Source organism: Dendrobium catenatum, unplaced genomic scaffold (assembly GCF_001605985.2).
Source record: "Dendrobium catenatum unplaced genomic scaffold, ASM160598v2 fragScaff_scaffold_716, whole genome shotgun sequence".
Taxonomy (NCBI): Eukaryota; Viridiplantae; Streptophyta; class Magnoliopsida; order Asparagales; family Orchidaceae; genus Dendrobium; species Dendrobium catenatum.
In genome coordinates this window covers 8,315,396-8,340,786 of record NW_021319178.1, presented here as the reverse complement: position 1 = coordinate 8,340,786, position 25,391 = coordinate 8,315,396, and the positions used below count along the sequence as shown (strand labels likewise).

Sequence of the window (25,391 nt, the reverse complement as noted above, 5' to 3'; positions counted from 1 at the left end):
CATGAAAAGGTTGGAGTAGCTCCAGTAAAAGATATGATTAGAGAGAGTTGCCTTAGATGGTTTGGTCACATAAAACGGCGGCCTTTCGATGACCCGGTTAGGAGAGTAGAGGTATTAAATTTGACTTATGTTAAGAAAGGTAGGGGTAGACCTAAAAAGACTTGGTTAGAAAATATTAGGAATGACCTTTCTTTATTAGATTTAAACGAGAATTTGACTTTTAATAGGACACAATGGCAAAAAAGGATTCATGTAGCCGACCCCACGTAGTGGGATAAAGGCTTGATGTTGTTGTTGTTTTGCTGCATTTCAATTTTCAAAGCAAAATTTACAGCTTGGGCAATCGACCAAACCGAGTTCAACTTGAATATGTCTTGAATGCTATCTTTTAAACCTCCAATATAACGTGCCACCAGTTGATTTGCAGATTCATTGAGGTTACTTATAGCAGTCAAAAAATTAAATTCTTTCGTGTACTCACTTACAGATCTTTCTCCTTGAACACAATGCTGGTACCTCATGTATAATATATGTTCATAATTTGTAGGCAAAAATTGGGCTCTGAATAGTTCTTTCATCTTATTCCAACTCCGAACTTTTCCCTTGCTTTCTGGCTGCCTCATTTGTATAATTTGTGCCCACCAAGCACTTGCACCACCCTTCAGCCTACACGTTGCATATTTCACCTGTTTGTCTGGATCAATCTCCATATATTAAAAAAAATTTCAACAGCGTTTTCACAATCAAAGTAATCTTCTATATGCATATGTCTGTTAAAAAAAGGGATATCTAACTTAACTTTGAATTATCCTGGATGGTAATGGTAATGTGTCGGTCATTTGTGCCTACGGTAATGCAGATGATACACGTTGCCTCCGTCTTCTTCTTCGCCGGACTCCATGAAGTCCGTTTGCCTGTAAACCTGTGTATCATACTCCGAATCAGACATTTCTTGAATGTTTGCAGGAGTTCGGTTAAAGTGTCTGGCGTCGGCTAATCCCCGATACTGCATTGGTATATTTACAGGTATTTCTTCCTGATGCGGTTGTTGGTGAAGTTGCCTTGCCTTATTGAGATTGAACTTACGGCGTAATTCCACCGTTGTAAAACCCGAAAATCCTATTTAAGGCATCGCACGCTTTTTAAAGCGCCGCGACGAGAATTTAGTGAAATTTTCAACGTTAACGGAATACAACGAAACTAATTTTAGAAAATCCTACGCGAAATTTTGATCGTTTTGGTATATAGAAGTTATACCAAATTTTGCCTAATTAGAGAGTTATTATTTTTAGAAGTGTAAAAATACCAAAACTACCCTTCTCTATTCCTTCTGCCGAAATTACTTAACTGAGGGCAAGGGAGTCATTTAGCAAACCCCAATTCCTCTTAATAGGCATAACCGACCCCTCCCCCTTCTCATTTTCACGCAAACTATCGGATTGAACGGGAGAGGCGGACGGGATGGACGGCTAGGGCTCGACGGGTTTGGCTTCGGCGATGATTTTCCGGCGAGAAATTTAGGTTGAATCGAAGAGGGCGACGAGGGAAACACTCTGGTATGATTATTTTCAAGTGAAATTTTCTAAATCTCTAAATATTCGAGAATGAAATTTCTAGGGTTTTATAGGATTTTAGTTTTCTTTCTTAATTTCTTTACGAAAATTTTAAGGAAGGATTAGAAGATTATTTTAACAATGAAAATGAAGGAATTTGAGAAATTTTAGAAGATTTAGAAAGTAGGGTTTTTGACCTAAAACCTTAATTTTGTAAGACACTTTTATGAAAATGATTCCTAAGGGTTTAAGAAATGCTTTTAATGAAAAATTTTAAGTTTTAGTAAAAATTTCATTTTCTTAATTTTTGTGATTATTTTAATCCGAAAATTTATTAGGTGATTATTAAATATTGTTTAGGATTAAATCTAGAATAAAGATTTGAGGAATTTAAGAATTTAGGGTTTCTAAAATTTAGACATTTTATTAATTCCAAAAATAGAAAAAAAATTATGTTAATTATTGGATATGATCATGATGTATGCTTAGTTAGATTTTAAATATTTTTTTTAGGTGAGGATTAAGGTGAAGGCAAGTGATTGAATGACGTCGTACGTCATAGAAGCCTACTTGAGGACGTTAAGGTAGGTATTCATACCCCTTTTAATTTTATAAGTGTTAAATTTTATTCATATTTAGAATGCAATTTCATGTGTTTATTTTACTGTCAATATTTTATCTACTGTCAATGTTTTGATGTTCCTAATTTTAAGAATACCCAGTTTCATGCTTTCATTTCATGCATTAATGTGAAAGACAATTAAGGTATATGAATAAATAAAATGATTATGAAAGAAAATGAAAAGAATTTAATGAAATAAAATTTCATGTGTATGTTGATCCGGATGTGCCTAACAAATGGTAAAGGGGCTTGTAAAAGCCAAATGATAAAGGGGCTTGTAAAAGCCAAATGGTAAAGAAAATGGCCAAAATTTGACTGCATACTTGATCAGTACGAAAAAGGGTACTTCCGGGACGGATGATACATTTAGCATATTCATTTTTACATTTTGCATTGCATATGAAAGAAATGAAAGAAATAAATGAAAGAAATCAATTGTTAAAGGAAAGAATGAAAGGAAAAATTGAATAGTACATGTTATGACTTGTTCAATGAAATGAATTAGTTTTCAATTGTAAATGTTTTTAATATATGCATCTTATGAAATTAATTGTGATATGAATTACCTGCTGAGTGTTGGCTCATTCCTATTTTGGAAATATTTTTCAGGAGAAAAGTAATGGCTGCATGACGACCTTACACCTATCGTCGTAGGGGACCTCAGGAGGATGAAAGGTTCCTTTTTGTGTTTTCAATTTGAGTCTTTGTATTTGTTTCAGTGTAGTTCGTGAATTTGAGGTTTATGTAATTGTGAAAGTTTATGTTGTGATGATGAATTTGAAAGTTTTATTGGTTATGAGACAGTTGATCACTTTATAACATTTGAGTTTGAAGTTTATTAGTGGCTCTTTCATGTATTTTGGGATGATATGTATGTTCTAACCTTAAGTTTTAAATGAAATTATGTTATGTGTTATGCTCTTCCGTACGATCGTCTGTTCCCTCCCCGATATAATCGGGCTAGCCGGGCTGGGTCGTGACAACCGTCAACCACTGCAGATCTGCCGCTAACTCATCCAGCCGTCGATTGACATTGTTTTGGTTTGCCCAAAGCGCCTCAAGAATTAGAACTCCCTCGGTCATTGGTTATTTGTCACGATTTTGAAAGTTCGTTAGGGATACTAGGCACTATGAATTGGCCCAAGGCTAACTGGATAACTTTAAAATCAAAGATAAAACTCAAACAAAAAATCATCACAGAAATTAAAATGCGGAAAAAAATTACGTAGAAGCAATAATAAGAAAGAACATATCAGATTTATAGTGGTTCAGTCAAACCTTAACTTACGTCCACTCCTTAGAGGCACCATCCAAGTATTGCACCACAAAAGTGTCTCAATCGTTACATCGTGCTGGACGATATCACGATGGTCGCAGACGATTAATTTAAAACCGATCTCAATCGTCCTGGTCATTGCCCGGAATAGATGTTGGCCGATGTAAATCGTCCAGGCCATCGTCCCGGCCGATCCTACGATCGTCCCGGATGATGTGATCGTATCAATCAGCCATTAATGCTTTCAAAATATACCAGATCAATTTAGGCATAATTGAGTTAGATCGTCCGGGACGATGTGTATATCGTCCTGGCCGATTGCTTAAAATAAAGAATACCTAATCTGATCATGGCATCTAATTCTTTTTGAATTGAGCCTATCATCCTGGCCGATACATGTATCATCCAGGCCGATCAGCTTATGACGGCTGCTTTAATGAGGATGCCCTAATTAGAATTTTGCTTTTGGATAGATCGTCCAGGCCGATATACATATCATCCCAGACGATGTTACCAAAAACAGAAATCTTAAGGGAACAATAGAAAATCTTTCAAGTTACAAATCATCAGGTGCCACATCAAATACAATAGACTCAAGAAAGAAAAAAAGATACAAACTGACTCAGACTTAGTCTACCCAATCTTGAGCTGAATCTAAATTGCAGTCCGATCATGTGAACCTGAAATGTTAGTAGAAAGCAGTCGTAGAGAAACAAGAATTGTTTGCTATTATCAAAATCATAAACCATAGATCCGCAATAATCTCCCCCTTTTTGATGATGCCAAACATTTCAATTTGAATTTGCAAAAAGGAACATTTTCCTCTAATCTCTCCCTCACTAGAATAACACCTTAAAAAATAGGGGAGAAAAAAATATTTTTAAATTTTTTGAAAGTAATAAAAAGGATACAAATTCAACAGTACGTTCTCCCAATTTGACATTATCAAAAAGAGAGGAGGCATAAACAAAAAACAAAACGAACAAAAGACAAAAACGTTCCCTGATCTAGTGAAAAATTAAATATTCTTAAAATGAGAAAGTTACCTCTTGGTTTTAATCAAAAACTTAGTAGAATTGGATTGACAACACATACCCCAGAAAAGGTTAGAAATTCAGAATTTGAAAATCCAAACTCAAGTTCTTTAAAAAAGACTCAAAAATTTTTTAATTCAATATCTAAATCAAGAAATAAATTAAAAAAAAAACCACTAATTTTTCAAAACTCATTCCATAAAATACATTTAATAGAAGATCAATACACGAATTGTTGAATCATGAATCAAAATTTTCAAACTCAAGTATCAAAAGTATCAAGGGTTTTCTTAAGCTTTAAGAAGTACAAGAACGGTAAGCATTAAACTTTATGGGCCCATTTTATGCCTCTTGACAATTGGTTGGTGCACTACGCATCTTTTGATACACTTTGTGTATTCTATTTTTTTTTCAATTTGGCATCTTTGCGCATCTTTTATTTTTGGCATTATTGGCCAATATTTTGAGTATGCTACCTTTCTGAAATCTTAAAAATCAAAAGTAAACCCATACTATTGACAAAAACAAATATTCTTGATTAAGAAAATTATGAGGTAGATTCAACACCTTGCAAAAGATTCCTATGCGATAAATAAAATGTAAGGAGATACAAAAATTTGTTTCAATAACCAATTTAAAATATAAAAAGGATTTTAAATCAAAAGTAGAATAACCTCTTTTAGGAAACAGAGATTGAGAGTAAAAAACATGAGTTTCCTTCCTTTGACTGGTTTTTGAGATGTCAATCACAACTTACCAAAGATTTCAAGAAAAACACGAAGTAGATTTTTTATTTTTAGAAAAGTGAATGTGTGTGTTGATCAGAGAAAAGACACATAAAAATTTAACGAAAAAAAAGTAAGAAAAATAAAATAAAAAAACAAAACATCACAAAAATAAAAGGACAAATAAAATATGTAAACATAAAACAAATAAAGGTTTAAGCACCATCTTGCTCCTGGTCCGATGCTTCAGAGACCAGGTCTGCCCAAAAGATTTTTTTCTTTTTATTATTTTTCCAGTTTAAAATTTGCTTTGCTTTACCCTTTTTTTTCGCAGGAAGAGTTTTTAAATTAGGGCACTGATTTTTTATATATCCAGGCTTCCTACATCGAAAGCAAATAACGTTAGAAGAAATATTAACATCCTTACCATTTTTACCTTTCTTTCATTTTTGTTAATGCTTATGCTTTGATGAGCTTTTTAATTTGCCTGTCAAGTCATTGCTTTCGTCATCAACTAAGCTATATTTTTCCGTCTCTTCAGCTTTTAGAACAATCGTTTCACCTATATCCAAAAGTCTTTGACCCAAACTTTGCTCGTAGGCAATGAGTGAGCCAATTAAATTATTAATAGAATAATCATTCAAATTTTTTGATTCACAAATCACAACAATTTTAGCATCAAACTTATCCAGTAGATTGCGAAGAATTTTGTTAACTTTTTCAAAATTTGAAAATTCTTTTCCTAAAGCATACAGTGATGTCACAATTTGAATAAACCTAGTATACATGTCTAACATTGTCTCATAAGGTTTCTTGGAAAACAGTTCAAAATCATGCATTAACATATTCAACTTGGATTGCTTGATTTCACTAGTGCCTTCGTATATGCTGTGTAGTTTATCTCAAACTTCCTTATCAGTAGTGCACGTGGATACTAACATAAAATCTTCAGAATTTAAAGCACAAAAAAACGATTTAATGATTTTGCTTTCAATTGAGCATTGAGTTGTTCTTCCTTGTTCTATTAATTAAAAGGAATATCAATTTTAACTCTAATAATACGTGACGGTGATGAATAACCAGTTAGAATCATATGCCATATGCGAAAATCAATCGATTGCAAAAAAGTAGTCATGCAAATTTTCAAAAAATCAAAAGTAATATTTTCAAATAAAGGTGGTCTGGTGATTGAATAATCTTCTGTAATATTATGATTTGAAAAATTAGCCATGGATCGAAATTGAAAAGCTTTTGAAAACTTTTTTTTTGATACCTGCTCTGATACCACTTGAAAGTTCGTTAGGGATGTTAGGCCCTATGAACTGGCCCAAGGCTAACAAAGAGAGAGGTGAATTGGATAACTTTAAAACCAAAAATAAAACTCAAACAAAAAATCATCACAGAAATCAAAATGTAGAAAAAAAATAATGCAGAAGTAATAATAAGAAAGAACACACCAGATTTATAGTGATTCGGTCAAACCTTGACCTACGTCCACTCCTTGAAGGCACCCTCCAAGTATTGCACTACAAAAGTGTCTCTCCTTTAGCCCCCACAGCTAGGCGGAGAAGCCCTTACAAAATCACTTCCACCTTTCCCGGTGCGGCAGAGTCGCCGAGTCGTTTGACACAAAAGAGATCTTCTTCTTTGGTGAACTTCCCTCGAGACAAGCCTTAAATCCGACGGTATTCAGGTGCGAGCTTGCCGGAGCAACCGTGCGAAACCCCTCCACACTCCCTTGAGTCCCCCCTCACAAGATCTTCTCCCTTTCTCAAACTCCACCATTTCCTCACTCCCTTTCAAGCTCTCTCTTCAAGTTTCCCCCAAAAGAACGAAGCTACAATGGCTGCCAAAGATACTTACCAAGTGTCATGTCATAGCTTAAATAGAAGATCTCAAAACGAGCTCATTAATGCAAGTTGCCGACTTTATCGTCCTGGCCGATAAGTACAAATTAAGCTCATCAGCCCGGGACGATTTGGGACAATCAGAAGAAAATTAGTTACATCGTCCTAGACGATATCACGATCGTCCCGGTTGATTAATTTAAAACCGATCTCAATCGTCCTGATCATCGCCTGGAATAGATGATGTCCGATGTAAATCGTCCAGGCCATCGTCCTGGCCGATCCTACAATCATCCCGGACGATGTGATCGTATCAATCAGCCATTAATGCTTTCCAAATATACCAGATCAATTTAGGCATAATTGAGTTCCTAAAATAAAGAATACCTAATCTGATCATGGCGGTTGATTCTTTCTGAATTGAGCCTATCATTCTGGCTGATACATGTATCGTCCAGGCTGATCAGCTTATGACGGCTGCTTTAATGAGGATGCCCTAATTAGGGTTTCTGCTTTTGGACAGATAGTTCAGGCCGATATACATATCGTCCTGGACGATGTTACCAAAAACATAAATCTGTAGGGAATAATAGAAAATCTTCCAAGTTACAAATCATCAGGTGCCACCAAATACAATAGACTCAAGAAAGGAAAAAAGATACAAACTGACTCAGTCCTAGTCTACCCAATCTTGAGCTGAATCCAAATTGCAGTCCGATCGTGTGAACCTGAAATGTTAGTAGAAAGCAGTCGTAGAGAAATAAGAATTGTTTGCTATCATCAAAATCATAAACCATAGATCCGCAACAGATTTGTCATCTTGCGTTGGCTCTGATACCAACCTGATAGAACTCACCAGGTGGATTGCTGGATACACCTGCAAGATAACATAAATACAAAGAAAACAGAGCACTTAAATTCTGGAGCTAGCACTGTTCTATCTTTTATATATTTTGAAGATGATCAAAAGCTCCCTACATTCACCCAATTTTTATATATGTAACCAGTAACTAAAACTTTTGTTATATCGGTAAATACTAACATAAAGAGCTAAAGGTATGGTAAGAACGTAAATAAAAATATAGGTAGTGGAGAACGAGTGAGTTAGTTATAATTGTGTAAAATGTTCCACTTGTATCCACATGCTAACGTGCTCTGCATCAGCTTTCTTCAGAGCTCTAATTGGATTAGAACTGGCTGTTCTAAAGGCTGCAGTCACTGGACTTATGTCTGATTAAATCATTGTCAGGAGTTATGTTTTTTGAATAATTCATCTTAGTTACATAAAAAGGAAAACTGAAGCATTGCATATTCTTTAAATATAGTCGAGTATGGGGAAAAATGTATATTTAGTAAGATGGTTGAGAAAAAGTAATTTTTTTATTCGAATGGTCCAACATACTTTGAACTCAGCTTCCCTTCTAACATACCTTGGACTCAACTTCTGTTCTTTCCCAAATCTGTTGATGCATTTCATTAGCATGATTTTCACATATACGACGTCTCCCACCTAAAATTCTACTGCTTGGTGCTTGACATCATAATACTATTTCTGCTTATCTTACACAACTTTTAATCTATCTCTAATCAGACATTTCTTTTCAGTAGCATTATCATTTAAAGCTGGTCCTATTAGATTCCTTTTTATTTTTTTTTTTAATTTTTTTATTAGATTCCTTTCATCTACCTCTATTAAAGACATTAGGGTTATACATAACTACCTTATAGAGCTTCATATGGAGCCATACCTATGATGAATATAGAAGACCATAAATTAATATGATATCAAATTCTGATATAGACAACAGAATCAGACTAGATCTCCACTTCCTATTAGATTCCTTTCATCTACCTCTATTAAAGACATTAGGGTTCTACATAACTACCTTATAGAGCTTCATATGGAGCCATACCTATGATGAATATAGAAGACCATAAATTAATATGATATCAAATTCTAATATAGACAACAGAATCAGACTAGATCTCCACTTCCTATTAGATATTTCTATGTAACAGAAACATACCCTACTGGCTACCATTCCATCTCTTGTCGACAAGATAGCAGACAACGTAAAAGGCAGTAATACGGAAGGCAAGTATAGTAAATCAAAATAATGCTAAAAAATAAATGAGTGACTAGCTTCATAATTGAATAAATTATGATAGGCTTGAAAAAAAAATATCAGTCATACCTAAACAACATTGGGGGCATCTCGAGCCTTATGCTGAGTCAAACTACACACGTGCTTGAATCAAAGCAAGTGCAACAAAACTACCAAACTCTCTCTGACCTGAGGGTGGTCTCCTTGCTATAGAATTAGAGCCATTGCCTCTACTAGAATATCCCTTAGCAAACATATGAAGTCAAACTATCCTTAGTCTCCCTGCTAGTATGGCAGAACTCTCAGACCTTAGCTCAGAACGTTAATCTAGTACCACCTATAGACACTCTGCTACTCTGTGTCCAAACTAACCACACTGGAAGCACTATTCGGTCTTCCTATAGCATTGACCAAAGTGACACATGCCACAACTACGGCACATAGGTGCCCCACTAACAAAATCAAAACTCACCATGCTGTTAGGGACTGCCATAGACATAGACTATCCTCCTCTCCTGGACTCAGAGAGTCCAAACCTGCTATTCTTCCTAGAGAAGCTACCACTACCAGAAGTTTTGTTGCTAAACTGCTTTTTACTAGTAGTCCACAACTATTGACTAGCTATCAAATCATTCTCTATTAGATGAGCTTGTTCTACCAACTCAGAGAAATCATAAATAGGGAACGAAACCAGTGGCTATCTTAAATTATCCTGAAGCCATTTCAAAGATATATAACACTTCTCCGGAGTGCTAAACAACTGCAGATCAGCATACCTAGTTAATGTAGTAAATTTAGCCTCATATTGCATAACAGTTTTGTGTTTCCAGACAAGCCTCTGAAAATTCTCCTATATCTACTGATGTGCAAAATATGGTACAAACTATGTTTGGAATACATTAGTAAACTCTTCCTAACTGATCAGGGAGTTTATCCTCCCCTAAAACTTCTCGTCTCGCTGGTCCAACCACCAGTGCTCCGTCTTTCTATCTAACTGTAAAATGTTCATAAGTACCTTCCTCTTAGTAGGACACTCATAACATCAAGTGTCTTCTCCAGCCTCCTCAGTCAATCTTATACAGCCCTAGGCTCAACAACTCCCTCAAATCTCTGATACTTCAATCTCAGAAACATCTGCAATTGTCGGTCTACATCATCTAATCTGATAGAAAGGATCCTACTTTGTACTTCGTCCATCAGTTGGGCTATTAGACTGGTATATTGTGAAACATTATGCCTACTGCCTGACAAACACTCTTCCCATCTGATATATCTAGGTCTTACAGATTCATAATTACACAAAGCACATGGATGAACACACATGTATGTAAAAACAAGAAGAAATGAATGCTCAGACGTACCCAAATCTATTTGTTTTTATAGATCAATTTCTATAGCTCTATTTTTCATTTTAGATCTAAAAAATCATTATTCTGATATCAAAAGGGGACTGTCACAACTTAACCCGATAAGACCCACAGACAGAATAAGTCCTATTGCGTTTCTCAAAATATATAATAAAGATTTGTTATTAATTTTAATTCAGTTTGAAGACAACTTTTCAGGTTTTTCCATCTTCTTCAAACAGAATTAAAATTTAATAACAAATTACAAAGTTGCTAAAAACTACCAATATGCATAAAATAAGTCATCCATAAAATGTCCATTCATTTCTCATCAAAATATATGCACAACTATTACACTACAATACATGGTTATAGGTTGAGCTACATAATAGAGCAATTTTAATAACTAATCATGACTTTAACAAAAAAAAAAAAAAAAAAAAATTAAAAAAAAAAAAAAAAAAAAAAGAAGAGAAATACTTATATTGACTCATACTGATCATATCATATTTAGCTACTCAACTGATAAACTGTGATCCAGCACAACTCAACAGGCCGCACATACTGATCTAAATTTCTAATTAAATCATTTATATGAATTTAATTGAATTTAAGAACAATCCATAATAATCATTGTACTGAATAGAATAGTGCTTTCCATTATTAGAATTGTATGTAGCAATGTAGGAAAGTAAATAGACATGCACTTAATGTACAGAGCAGAAAATCTAAAATTTTTCTCAGGCTCTCATATCTCCTATCAGAATAAAATTCAAATAATTCTAGCCCTTATGACTTCCGTGCTGACATATTAGAAGACAAACACTTATAACTTCCGATCCAATGCCTAACACCAAAATAGAATATGTATGCAACAACCAAAATAGAATGTGTATATAATACCATAATGTGCATTTAGTATCATAATAGAAATTCCTCTATACCCACCAGATCTCCTCAGAATCACACATTTCAATTAAATAAACATATAATTCATTTCATTGTTGTAAAGGAAACATAGTAAATTCTAGAATTAAATAGAATGTTTTAATGGTAGTCTGCAGAATGTACTAATGAGTAGAAACTTACTATTTTAGAATATAATCAAATTATTAAATTTTTTTTAGAGAATTATTTTGAAGCTTTAATTGTATTACAAATTATTTTTGGGAACCATAATAGTTTTGCAGATATTAAGTTAACTCCGTTTTCCACTAACGCAATTATAAATTAAATTAGAAAATTTATGAAATTCTCGTATTTTTTAAAACTAGGATAAATAAAATACTACCTATATCGAGCCAGATAATTTTTCAGAACATGGACAAAAGTTGAAAATGATTCGAAGTGGGCTGAAACAAACTTTCTCTCTAGAATTCCTCTCTCTAGTCTGCTACCTTGAGGCAATATAAATGTGCAGAATAGTGGAGAATGATATTTTTAATATAAAAATTCGTCCTAGCATCATGGCGTCCAATCAAGCAAGTGCCGCAACGCTCCCTTTTGGAGTCCACAATGCTGCAGTGCTTCCCCCAATGCCCCAACATGAATTAATTTCTAAAATTCAAGAGAACTCAACATCGCCTACTCCGGTTCCGTGGCACCTTAGAAGGAAAATTTTAGATTTTTTAGAATATGCAAACTGATCTCTGGTACCTTTTTTAGAACACATGTAAATTTTAGACGCATAGAAAACATTCTTGGACACATGCAAAATGATTCAGATGTAGAATTTTAGTGGATTACCTTGAATTGGATTGGGTCAGGACAATTGGAATGGTGCACTGATTTGAATTTCAGTGGATTACCTTGAATTGGATTGGGTCAGGACAATTGGAGTAGTGCACGGATTTGTAGGTGTTAATTGAGAGAGAAAGAGAGACAGAGAAATAGAGATTAAGGAAGAAATAATGATTGGGGTGGCGGCGAAGACAAGGTGGGGTAGAGTAGGCAATGAAGATAGCGGAGAGCTAGCTATGGTGGCGGGGTTGAGTAGGTGGTAGTGCGGCGACTAGGAAGAACTAGAGGGAGTGAGTGATAGATAATGAAAATACATGAGGGAGTGAGAGATTGAGTCAGAGGGTTGCATGTGAAGAGGGATTGCGCGGTATGGTCGCGGTTATGAGCGATGTGCATTTGACATTGAGAGGAGAGGAGCATGTACGGGGAAGATAGGACTGCAGGGATTTGCTTTTCTTATTTTTAATAATAATAATAATAATAATAATAATAATAATAATAATAAAGGTATAGATTGACTTTTTCTCTACAAAATTTTCATTGTTCTTGCAAATCGAAGTTGCATCATCACCTCGCATGTGGGTGGATATTAAGATTTTTGTCTATGCGCCAATCCAATAGATGCAATTTGTTATTCAGGTGATTTCGACTTCTGGTTGATGTGTTTCGAACAACACAGGTGCAATGTTGCTCGTTTTTCTTACAATATTTGATAGGGACAAATTCGGAATACTTATTGAGGTCAACATATGGCTTCTATTAATTATTGTTTTCTCCCTCTTTGCCTTTGACCACCCATTAATTGTGGTTCTGAGGTGATGTTGGAATAGAATAATTGTCCTTTGAAGAAGTATTCAATGCGCTTAAGCCAATTGTTTGAACTCCATATCTTAAGAAGGTAGGGCAAGGTTAATTATAGAAGCGGTGCATGCTTGTTCTTTGAAGGATTAATAAAATGAAGTTGAGGTCAATATTTAACTACATCTCTTTTATGATTAGTAATGCGAACAAAAATGTTTCTCTTGATTGCTTATACAGTTCACTCCAAAGGTGGCCCTATAATAAAGAAAAATGATTTAATCACAACATATTCGATAGTTTATGCCTAAAGATCATTTGATCGTTCAAACATATCTTCTGTTATAGAACTATGAAAGATGTAGATGTTTTACCATGTATTTAGACCAAATTTTTTAATTTTTATTATTCTTCATTTTCTTTTGATATATTTAGCTATCTTTTATGCAAGTGGGATCTGGTAGGAGGAATTTTGAATACAAAAAAATATATATATTTTTTTCTTTATAAAGTTATCTTGGTTTAGGTCGATTCCATGCATTCGTGAAAATTCATATGATGGATCAAAATTCTAGTGGGCGCGGTGTGCGACAGCTCAAAACTTCTCTTCTTCAGCGCCTTCAGCAGGTACTTGTGTTTTCTATTGCCAAAATAAGCTAAAGATGATTGCTTTTCTGTAGATATTATCTATCCATAAGCATATTTTGGAAACTGTCTTCTATTTGCTATATTTTGTTGTTTGATAGGCAATTACTATTTGCTTTGTGATATGGAAGTTGATGAATACACAAGAAATTGTTCAAACTTACTGCTGGAGCTTGCCTGTTCGCGGGAGTTGGTTCTGGGGGCGAAGCTAGGATTTTTTTCTATGGAGGCATAAATTTCTGATTTTAAAAATTCCTTTAGCCTTCATCTGGTTTGGGATTGACATTGATAGTTTATTTTATTATATTTGTTAGAGTTAATTATAAATAGGTAAATTATATGATAAAAAAACATATAATTGAGAGTATCTAATTTTTATTTTCTTCTACAGTTTCTATAGTCTATAAAGAGTAATTAAATAAATAAAAAGAAGAGATGTATTTTATTAATATAGTAATATATTCAATAAAAAAAGAATAATAGTTTTAATATGAATATGTTAATTTATTTGACTCGAAGCTTGCAATTCCCCTCTCGACAAAGTAGATGACTTTAGTTAATTTACTTCAAATTCACAAAATTCCTATGAAAGAGATTGGAGTTTCTAAAAAAAAAACTTCAGTGATATCTTCAATTTCCATAGTAAAAAATATATAAATTATTATGAAAGGGCTAGGAATAAAATGAGGAAATAGAAGACAAAAAAATAGAGATTCACTCTCACAGATAGAGAGAGAGAGAGAGAGAGAGGAGTACCTACTAAAAAAATTTTGACGGATTGAGAGAAAACAAGAGAGGGAAATAAAAAAAGAAAAAGGCAGTCATGGTGGAATAAGACTCACTCATGGTACATAACTGATTAGAGAGAGAGAGGGAGAGAGAGAGAGAATGCCGGAAGGGGACTCTTGTTTGGTGGCCATCAAGGGGAACTCCGAAGGTGAGGAAGATCAATTCCATACAAGGACTTTGTGGGGAAGATGTTAGGTTTTTGTTTTAGCTACTCTACGTTTTGGCATTTTAATAAAAAAATTATATTTGAAAGCTAAAAATATTTTCCTAAATCTTACTATTTAAAAAAAATAGTTCTTACTTTTTTTATGGGTCAGTGGGTGTTCTCATCAATATATAAATTTTAAAATTTAAATGGAAGGTGATTCATATGAGTGAATCTGACGAAAATGTTAACACCATAGTGAACAAGAACCTATACAAGACCAGCAGTTCATCTTAGGGACTGGCATTTAAATTAAAAAGGTTTCTAAATGGAGGATTTTTAAGGTCCAAGGTTGCCTTACCCTACCTATTACATAAACTCAATTCAGGTTTTTCTAATATAATCCACTGGCATTTATCTGCTTATTCTCTTTTAAGTTTTTGATTTCCCACGATGTTGTTCTTAAGATTTTGTTCTATAGGGGTTTCTATAGATTCTAGCACCTTGTGTCCTCTGTTATGATATTTTTGTTGTAATATTTATTAGTTTTGATATATTAACTCCCTTTCAATTAAATAGGATGAAGAGGTCACCAAAGCACTTCGAACTAAAAAAAGTGATGCTCGTGAACTGGAATATCTCCATCTTAAGTACGAATTTCTATCTTATTTGTTTCTGAGAGATGAAATTATGCATATGCATTCTCATAAATTTGTCTTAGTTTAATCCATGATGGCCAGGCAGCTAGCTTTTTAAATATATTTTTCTTGCAGGAAGAAGGCTGAAAATGCATTTGAAATTGCTTCTGTTCTTATGGAAGTTCTAAAGGCAGTTCCATTTGGTGACGGTCATGAGGTTATACCTTTTTCTACAAACCATGCAGTCATCTATCTCGAATATGGTTTAATCCGCAGGAAACTTGTAAGATTTTTTAATGGATTTCATTTAACTTGACAGCAGAGTCTTCCTGATGGTCAGGACATCGTGGAAAAATCAGGATCTTATAGTCCATACAACATTCTTCCCCTTGATTCTGGTGATAACAAAAATGCTATAATGCTTCTTCCAGAGGTTTGATGCGAGGCAGATTTTGAATTATCAAAATAATTACAAATTTTGTTGGGAACACTTTAGTTTCTTATTAGAGCTCATTTGATTGGATGCAAATAAAAATTCAGTTGGAATAAAAATCCTGTTGTTTTTTGTAATTCCAAAACCAGTATTATGCTTTTTTTGTAATTCTAAAACCAGTTCTACATGTTTGGTCGGAAGTACAAATGCACTATTTGGTTGAAGTTTATTTGAACTTGTTTGGCTGTGATTTTGTTTTCAGTTATTTTCTGTGAAAAATCAAAATCCTTACATTTGAGGAATTTGTGGAGTTTAGAGCAGATGTTGATTTATAATTTCAACCACTAAATGGCATGATCTAGCAATTATTATTATTTTAATAAACGTGTTTTCTAATCACAAGAAACCAAGGCCCATAGTGTTATTGATCTTATCTAACTTAATTCACATCAACTTTTGATTAGGTGGATCAATAAATGCATTTCCTACGCAAAAAAAAGCATGAAAACCCCCATTTTGATTGGTCCACCTAAGGAGGTGGACCCCAATGATTTTTTGTATAGTTTTTTTTTTGGAGAGTGTAGTACCTTTTTCAAAATATAAGCAAGCAACTTTAAGCATTGTTTTTCATACTAGGAATCATCTTCTTTGTGTTCATTTGAACTCATTCCTTGTTCTACATTTAAACCTTATTACCGTGTCAACTTTTGAGTTGTTAACTCGGTCTTGTAGCTGATCAAAAGCCCACTTTTATGGAGATTAAAACTGATTCTGATCTAACGTTCCACAGATTGAAGCTGCTGTTTCAGCTATTCGCAATGTTAGAGGCCTTCCAAGTACAGAGAACAGCTGTGAAACAGAGCTCCCTTCGGATATACTGTATTGGCTGCAGAGCTTGTTTGGTTTTCAGGTGAACTAATCGATGTCATCTTTTTATGGCTGAAATTTAGGGCCTTGGAGTTATTATTTCTTTATGCAATCTGCCACACTGGTTGAATAGAAGGGCCTCCCACGTCAAACAGCTTCTAATCGTTCTACTAACTGCACAGCACTTAACGAGTCCACATTTGGTTCATAAAAGTGTTTTTATTGATTTTTCAGGCTGGAAGTGTTTCCAATCAACGGGAACATTTGGTTTTACTGCTTGCTAATATGCATGTTAGGCAAAATCCTAAACCTGCACTGGCCACAAAGGTATTATGGCCGTATCATTATGCAGCAGGCTCATCTATTTTTTAACATTATTGTTAAGTACTCTAAAACATAAATCATGTTTTCCAGCTTGATGATAGAGCTGTGGATGAGCTTATGGCAAAAATCTTCAAAAATTATAGAAACTGGTGCAAATTTTTGGGCCGTAATTGTAACTTATGGTAAGGTTCGTTTGACAATGTCTTCTTATGCTAATTTAGCATGCTATGCATGCCATTAAGAATTTTAAAATCTTTCCTTAAACATAAAATTGACCGGAAAGATCCAAGTCTTTTAATCTACTTTGCTTTGTCTAGATTACATATCTTTATTCTTCTTTCAGGTTACCATCAGTGAAGCAGGAAATACAGCAATATAAAATTTTATACATTGCTCTCTATCTTCTTATCTGGGGCGAGGCTTCTAACTTGCGGCTGATGCCAGAATGCCTGTGTTACATTTTTCATCATGTAATATCTATTTTTCTACTGTGGTCGCATCATATATCAGTTTTTTTAGTTGGCTAAACTTTATTTGTCTTTTTTTTATGTTAAACTTCTTACGCTTTGTTGATAATGTAAATTTATTCCCAGTTGTATAACATACTAATTTAATGGTAGACACTTTCCTATGAGCTTTGCTTTGATGCAGTGAAAGCGATGGATATGAAATTATAACCTTTGTGGCCTGAAGATAAAACATTCTAATTTCACAAAGTGTCGAAGCAAACCACTTCAATCATATTCCATAATAATTCTTTATTTTGTGTCCTTTTTTTGTCATGTTTCTTCTTGACTAGATAAAACTTGTGTTTCAGATGGCATACGAGTTATATGGAGTATTATCTGGTGCCGTTTGCTTAAATACTGGAAAGAAGGTAGTGCCAGCTTATGGAGGACCAAATGAATCATTTTTGGGAAATGTTATCACCCCAATTTACAAAGTTATCAATGAGGTTATATTTGTTACTTTATATTTCACCGTCTTTATTGCATCAATTTTTGATAATCATATCCATATTTCCTTTTATTAACGAAGGAAGCTCAGAAAAACAAAAATGGTGTTTCAGACCATTCAAAATGGAGAAATTATGATGATTTGAATGAATTCTTTTGGTAAGTAGTAAGAGTGTTTTGAGAAGAGTCCATGCTCTTCAAAATTATAATGCTCAACAGAATCTTTTGTTTGCTTTCTGATCATGCAGGTCGAACAATTGTTTTAAGCTTGGCTGGCCCTTGCGTCTAGAAAATGATTTTTTTTTCACGTCATTTTCTTCAGAGCAAATTACTAATTCTAAGGTCTGTACATTTGCTTATCTTGCCTCTTTTTAGATAGTTTTGATTATTTGGATTGATTGAATCTTTGCAAGGAAAAGTGACACTAGTGGAATTGTTGTATTGAATGGAAGAACTCGTGCGTAAATGATTTGAATCAAAGAGAACTGATTTGGTCAAAGAAAATCACAGATCAGTTGAACTAGAATATATATCTAAATTATCTTCTTAAAAATTGCATTTATAGATTTTGGATGTTTTTTTTAGACTTATAGTATATATGTTTTGTTCGAAATCTTAACTCTGAGTAGTAAAATTAAGAAGGATTTTAGTTCTTCTATCTTTCTTTTCTAAGTCACGCACATGTTAGTAAAATAATTCTCTTTATTTTTCATTTCTTATAAAATAGGGATAGGAAAATACTAAAAAGGTTTAGGGACCCAAAGGTTTAATTCTTTAGATTTTCCTTTACTAGTTAGCACTAAGAGCACAATCCTCTTGATCATGCTTAATGCATGCAATAAATCAAGTTGAGAGAGTTAGGATCGTCTCCCTCTATTCGCATGAGACAGCCCGACCCCCTCTCTGTCCCTCCTCAAGCCTCAACTCAACAGCCTGTCTCTGCACTCCAGCAGACGGAACTCCCTCACGCCCCCTGAGACCAACCCCTGTCTCTCGATCCAATCCCACTCACCTCACCTATAGGACGCTTCTCTCTGCCTGTTCTCAACAACAGCTACATTTTCTCCCGTCCTATTCGAATCTGATAGCAGCCGAACTCCAAATCCCTCCTCCAGCCCAATACTGTATTCCCGCTAATTTGCTGCCCGACGACCATTTACAGCCTTCCTCTCTGTTTCGTCCATCATTAGCCTAATCTCCACTCCTCACTACCATAAATCTCTAATAGCAGCAGCCCAAGTCATTCTTTCTCCTCTCTCACAGCCAACACCCCAAGCCCATCCTGCAATCCTCTAGCAAATCAACAGCCCATTATCAGCCCACCTTCACACCTTGCCCGACCCTAAAAGCTTGCAACAACCTACTCTTTCTCCTCTCCATTCACCTGAGAAAATTGCCACTTGCTATTCTTCCTTACTACAACACTTCGTACAACTTTCTTCAACCCACAATTGCAAACTTCCCATTTGATCCATCCGGCAAACTTTAACTTCTCACATTTCCCCTGCTCAAAACAACAACCAAACAACTAACTTCTTCCATAATCCAAAAGTTCACCTACTTGCCTACAAACACTCAAGCTCAGACATTCAAAGCATTTAACAGCCACCCTCTCTCAATATTATTATTGATTGTTATTAGTAATAGTTAAAGAAAGACAAAGAGAGAAAGAAAGAACAAGAAGAGAGATTTAAAAAAAAAAAGAGGGAGAAGGATTTGTATTTTGACTCGTCATTCTCATGCTCTTGACATCATCGTTGCCTATTTTGTGCAAGGTATAATGTTTTCTAAACATAAAAATCTTGAAATCCCATTTTTGACGCTTGCGGCGCAACGAGTTGATCTTCTATGCACGTTTCTTTTTAGCAAGGAGAGAGGAAGTTCAGCGTGAAGCATGCAATGGATCGGTAAGCCATTTGCGCGCTTCTCTTAGTACGGCTGGGTAAAATTAAGTACTTGTACGCACTTTTAGGCTAGCAGGGAAATTTGTGAGTTTTTCGAGCAGGTATCCATGCAACCGATGAACGCCTTTCTTATCGTTATGGGATAGAAGACCAAGGACGCGGTGTCCCCTAACATCGACCATGCATGCCTTTTTGTGTTATGGGCAAACTTAGAATCCCCAAAATTCTCTTAAATGGGAAGACGTTGGGAGGTTGTCAAACTTTTCAACAAATGTGGGACTTGATTTCAACAAGACTACATGGAACCGAACTTGGATAAATGTTTAAAAAATCCAACTCACAAAAAAAAAAAAATCAGATAGGAGAAAGGAATCAGGGGACTTGTAAAGAAAATGGCAGCACAATAGCAGTCAACTATAACAGATTTATGGTGGAAAAAAATGCAATGCACATAATAATTTACTTACAAGCCGTGACCAACAAAATTGAGGGTAATGTGACGACCTAATTACAAGTAAGATAAGAAATTTGCAATGAATATAATATGTTCATGAGCAAGGCATAGAGAATATGCAACAAATGTAACTGACACCCTACAGTCAATATTAGCTAGTTTTCAAATGATTACATTAATTCCCAACAAACAATGATGATTGATATGCAATGAAGTTGATAATTCGCCAACAGGGTATGTTTGAGGAGGTTGTAATGAATATAGCTTGCTTGTAGCTAATACCAATTAACTTGCAAATGAACACATTATTCTGCCTACAAGAAATGACGATCGATATGCAATGAATATGATAGCTTTCCACAAAATTGTCTATGGAAATGAATACAATAACCTGTCTATGAGCAAAGGCATAATACTTGTAATGAATGCAAGCACCTAAGGAAACAAAAGAAGACTTGTGATGCACACAACTTGCCTACAAACATGAGTAGGAACTTGTGATGCATACATAAGCCCATTTATGGGCAACATTAGAAGATTTGCAAATGCAGCTCTCTTACATGAAATAGCCAGTGAATTCAAATGGTCACTACTTGCCTATAAGCAATATTTATGAACTGTAAAAGAATATATATATTGTCTATGGGTATGAATGAAGGATTCTTGATGCACAAAACAATTTGTTTGTGGGTGAAGATAAGAAACTTGTAAGGAACACTACAATTCACCTGTGAGCAGAAACAGATAATTTTTAGTACACACAACTAGCTTATATGTGATAATAGGAGATTCATAGCGAACAATGTAATTTATTTATAAGTAATAGCACGATGAGGCAACATGAACTAAATAATATTTACAATAACTTAAATCTAATACACTTTCACGTCACTGGATCCGCAACACTCGTACAAGCGAACATAAGACATTTCTTGAATTCTATCTAAAATCTTGCGCACTTTCCAAATGATAACCATCCGCGTAACAAATTATATTTAAATATTTTAAAAGCTCATCTCATGCATCATAATATAATTTGCTAAATTTAAGCATATTATCTTGAGGAATGTGCCACTGCTTTGAAAAGAGTGCAGTAGCCTCAAGAAGTGTATTATAACCCCAAGAGATGTGCTGCTGCCTCAAGAGTGCGTGGTTATCTCGAGAAATGCATAATATTTCAACAATGTGTATTGAAATGCGTAATAATGCACTGAGAATATGCATATGCTTTATGCCAATGTTTTGGAAAGTATGAAAGTGTACAAATCAAATGCATCATCAGTGTACGTTACCCAAAAGAAAAAATATATAAATATGTTATGAATATGCACTAAGTCACACACACACACATACACATACACACACACACACACACACACACACACACATATATATATATATATACAAACACACTGTGAACATATACTCTTCAACGTGCAAAATGCATTATATAAACACAACATCCAGCATGCAAAAATGCACTGTGTCATAGTAGCGCATTATACCAACATGCAAACACATTATATGCTACATGAATGCATTAAGCCACCACACAAATGCATTATGCAAATATACGAGCAACACATAAATGCATTATATAGACATGCTATGCAAAATAAAAATGCGTTATGCTAACATATTGCAAAATGCAAATAAACCATGCGTGTAGGCTAAGCAACATATGGATGCCTAATGGGAATGCATTACATATATCATATAAATAAGTTATGTCACTTGTGCAAGTGCATCATGCCAATTGATAAGTAAATTATGATAGTTATGCAAATGCATGATGCTTTTCATTCAAATGTGACAATCATATAAATACATCATGCCAATCATGCTGATGTATCATACCAATCACATAAACATGGCATTTCAATCATACAAATGCTTTATGATATAAGTGTGGTATATATTATGTACACCATACCAAATGTATTAGCTTCTTGCAAATATATTATACGAAATGCACATAAAAATATATGTGATATTTGAAGGAAATAAAATACTTGCATGGGCCCCGACGAGTGTCATATATGTACACACGTGATGCTTGAGGATGTTGCATGGGTTAAAAGTGAACTTAAGCTCAAGTCTGATTCTCCTATTTGAATGGATTGGAGTTGACATGACTTGAACCATCGAAAAAAAACATGATTGTAGTGCCAACTGGAGTATTTGGTTTTATATGTTCATATTAAGCCTCTAAGGTCTCTTATAAAGAAAATTCATATATTAAAATGAATACCCTAAGTTTTGATATCCACACAATAACTCCAAAATTTAAGAGCTGAACTTGATCTTCTATTTGCAATCAAATAGAGTTGGTATGGTTTAAGTGACAAATATACAAGCTATTTAAGATCTCCAATGATGGCCTTATTGATTGTTTATCTCAACAGGAGGGTATTTTATCCTTGCAAATGTTTCCAAATTCTTATAAAACATATTCAAATGACAACCATGTCACCCTGATGATGGCCGTGTTGAATGCAAATCTCAATCAGAAGACTGCCACATAAATTTCAAAGAAATGCCCTCAAATCTCAATGTTAATTGTCCAAGGGTCAAGTGTAAATAAAATTTTAAAAATCTATTAGTTTTCAAAAATTTAAAATGCTTAATTGAAATAAAACACCTAAATACTTAAAGAAAAAATCAATCCACCATTTGCAACAATTTATCGAGGTGAAAAAAATTTAAAAATCACTTTAGCTTACAGAGAGTGAATGTCCAGTTAAAATATCATTAAGATTTATTCTCAAACTATCTCTTGCTAGTAGGACATGGCATGTGTCCTCTAACATGTGGTTTCATCGCCAAATAGCATCACAGGTAAATGGTTATAACTAGGGCCCTCTAACCGGGTGCTTTTGCCCCCAAAATGGTACCATTAAATTACGGTCACGATCAGAACTCGTATGTTCCCCAATGGCTCTAAAACATTATAATATGATATAATCGATAGGGCACAAAGATCTTTATTAGGTAAGATGGACTCAAATCTGTCCCCTTAGGCAAACATTTACCTACCCTAAGTCTTCAAGGTACCCTTAAAAGTTGCAACTCATGGTTGTCGACGAGGATGCTTTGGTCAACTTGAGTCAATTACCTCCTCTGACTAAGTAGATTAGGGACCATAATGACTTGGGATGACGAAACTATGAGATCCTGATATGGTTCATCATCATTCCTCCCACCATCTTTTTTAAGTGCTCGGTGATAAATTTCAATTTTCAATATATAATTCTATTGTTACTATACACTGGATACTACGTATCTGTTCAACGACTAACCATAATTGAAAGTTCTATCTCATTATCGGGAGGGTAATTAACTATAGGGGCTTGCGCCTATAGGAAACCAAACTCAAATCAGAAAGTACTCGCAAAATGATGGCGAAATCTCTTGGTGATGTCTTATCTAAAACCCAATCTGCCTTCTGAAAATTTATCCCGAAACCTAAACTCTTTAAAACTCTTCTCGCCGACACAAAACGAAAGGGGTTGCAGAGAGGCTGGGGCCCGAATTTTCGGAGCACACATTTACGTGGAATCCAAAAAGAAAAAATTTATATATTTTGCCTTGTCAAGTATTATCCATTAGTTTGAAATATAAGAGCTTGGCACTCCTTAATTAGTTAGTGGGCATCAGTACAATGTTGTAGAATGTGTTGTCAAAACTACTATGAGGATGTTGATGGTTATGGAATCCAATTACAATTGGTGGTGTTGATGGTAGCAAAAAAATTAGCATTAATATGGTTGCGTCCAATAGAGGGAATGCAAGTTGCGATAAGCTTAAAGGCAACAACATCAATTGTTGCACCAACCACAATATTATGGATACCTTTATTGATGATTGGATAAGTAGGCAAGGAATCACATTGGTGTTGACCAACAGACGCTAATGACATTTGATTCAATCATTAGCACAAATTTCACTGAAGACAATGATGTTCATCATAGATGATTATGAAGTGTTTTGGAGGATATTGGCCTTTCTTGCAAACTTGATTCATCATTAGAATTTTTACGAAGATCTTCAATCAGCAGACAATGCTTTTAAAGCTTTCATATGTCATGCCTGATGTGACTATTTTGACAATAGGGTGTTTGCATATGTGGGATCAGTGTTGTCTAATTTCAGATGGTGATGGGCAACAATTGTTTTTATGTGCAATGCATCCAACACATTGCCTATATTTAAAAAGGCACGGGCGTATCGTGAGATGTTTTAGCTATCATAAGGTAAGCTGTAAGCCCTATGAATTTTAGATTAAATTCCATAAATATAAAATATTATTAAAAAATCAATATAAGAAAAGAAAATTAAAATAAATGTCAAAAGGCAAAGTCCCATAAGCATAGGATTTATATTTTAACTTTAAATCTAATTGGCACAAACATAATAAATCATGTAAAATAAATGAGGCAAATGGTGAATCAACATAGGGCTTTAAGGAAGATGTGGGTGAGCGAATCTGTGTTTAGTGAGATGGGTGAAGATTTGGAGAAACACGACATAGGGGAGTTGAAGGCGAGTCAAACTTCGAGCCTTTTTATTTCTTCAGGCTTGTAGAAGAGGTAGATTAGTTTGATAAATCTTGACTCTTAAGAGATTAAAAAGTTGGATAATGTTTTCATTCATATTTTTGTTTAAATAGATAAGAAAGTGATGTATAATTAGTTATAATTTATTAAAGTTCTAATTTGATTTATATTATGGGGCTGGCAAACTACTAATGTTACTAATGGGGTGTAAAAAACGAGTTCCTAGGGTTAACTACCCTGAGAAATTTTACCCCACCAAAGTTGTCCCAAAAAGATTTTTAAATACGAAAATCACTATTGTAGCAATAGTATGTATCAATGTTTAAAATTGCGTATTCGGGTATTGAGACGTTTTTCATTCGTGAGGCGAGGCGTAAGCCCAAGGCGTAAGCCTCAAAATCAAAAGATTGCATAAACATAAAATGATAAATGTTTTATATATTAATGAGTGAATAATATTAAACATAAAACAGCATAATATATTAAGTGAAATCAAAATATCCAATAATAAGACAACATGAAATATAGTTCAACTCAAAATTCTATCTTTCCCAAATCCTAGTATTATTTTCATTAACATATAATTCAAATTTCCAAAAATAAATAGCAATGACATATCACATAAGAACTCATA

General features: G+C 34.4%; 1 protein-coding gene across 5 annotated transcripts in view; it reads left to right on the top strand.

Moving 5' to 3' along the window:
- The first annotated feature begins 2,828 nt into the window (after positions 1-2,828).
- The window catches only part of LOC110103012 (putative callose synthase 8), a 102,646-nt gene continuing 80,083 nt past the window's right edge, over positions 2,829-25,391 (top strand). For 2 of the 5 annotated variants that reach the window (XM_028696066.1, XM_028696063.1), the window contains exons 1-12: positions 2,829-2,850; positions 13,573-13,673; positions 15,205-15,275; positions 15,399-15,480; positions 15,583-15,696; positions 16,487-16,606; positions 16,798-16,890; positions 16,978-17,069; positions 17,231-17,357; positions 17,705-17,842; positions 17,926-18,002; positions 18,092-18,185. In XM_028696066.1, the coding sequence (XP_028551899.1) occupies positions 2,844-2,850; positions 13,573-13,673; positions 15,205-15,275; positions 15,399-15,480; positions 15,583-15,696; positions 16,487-16,606; positions 16,798-16,890; positions 16,978-17,069; positions 17,231-17,357; positions 17,705-17,842; positions 17,926-18,002; positions 18,092-18,185 (1,116 nt within the window). In that variant the 5' untranslated portion in view covers positions 2,829-2,843. Of the gene's footprint in view, positions 2,851-13,572; positions 13,674-15,204; positions 15,276-15,398; positions 15,481-15,582; positions 15,697-16,486; positions 16,607-16,797; positions 16,891-16,977; positions 17,075-17,230; positions 17,358-17,704; positions 17,843-17,925; positions 18,003-18,091; positions 18,186-25,391 lie in introns of those variants that run through there. The other 3 variants (XM_028696064.1, XM_028696065.1, XM_028696067.1) reach the window with 3 other exon arrangements.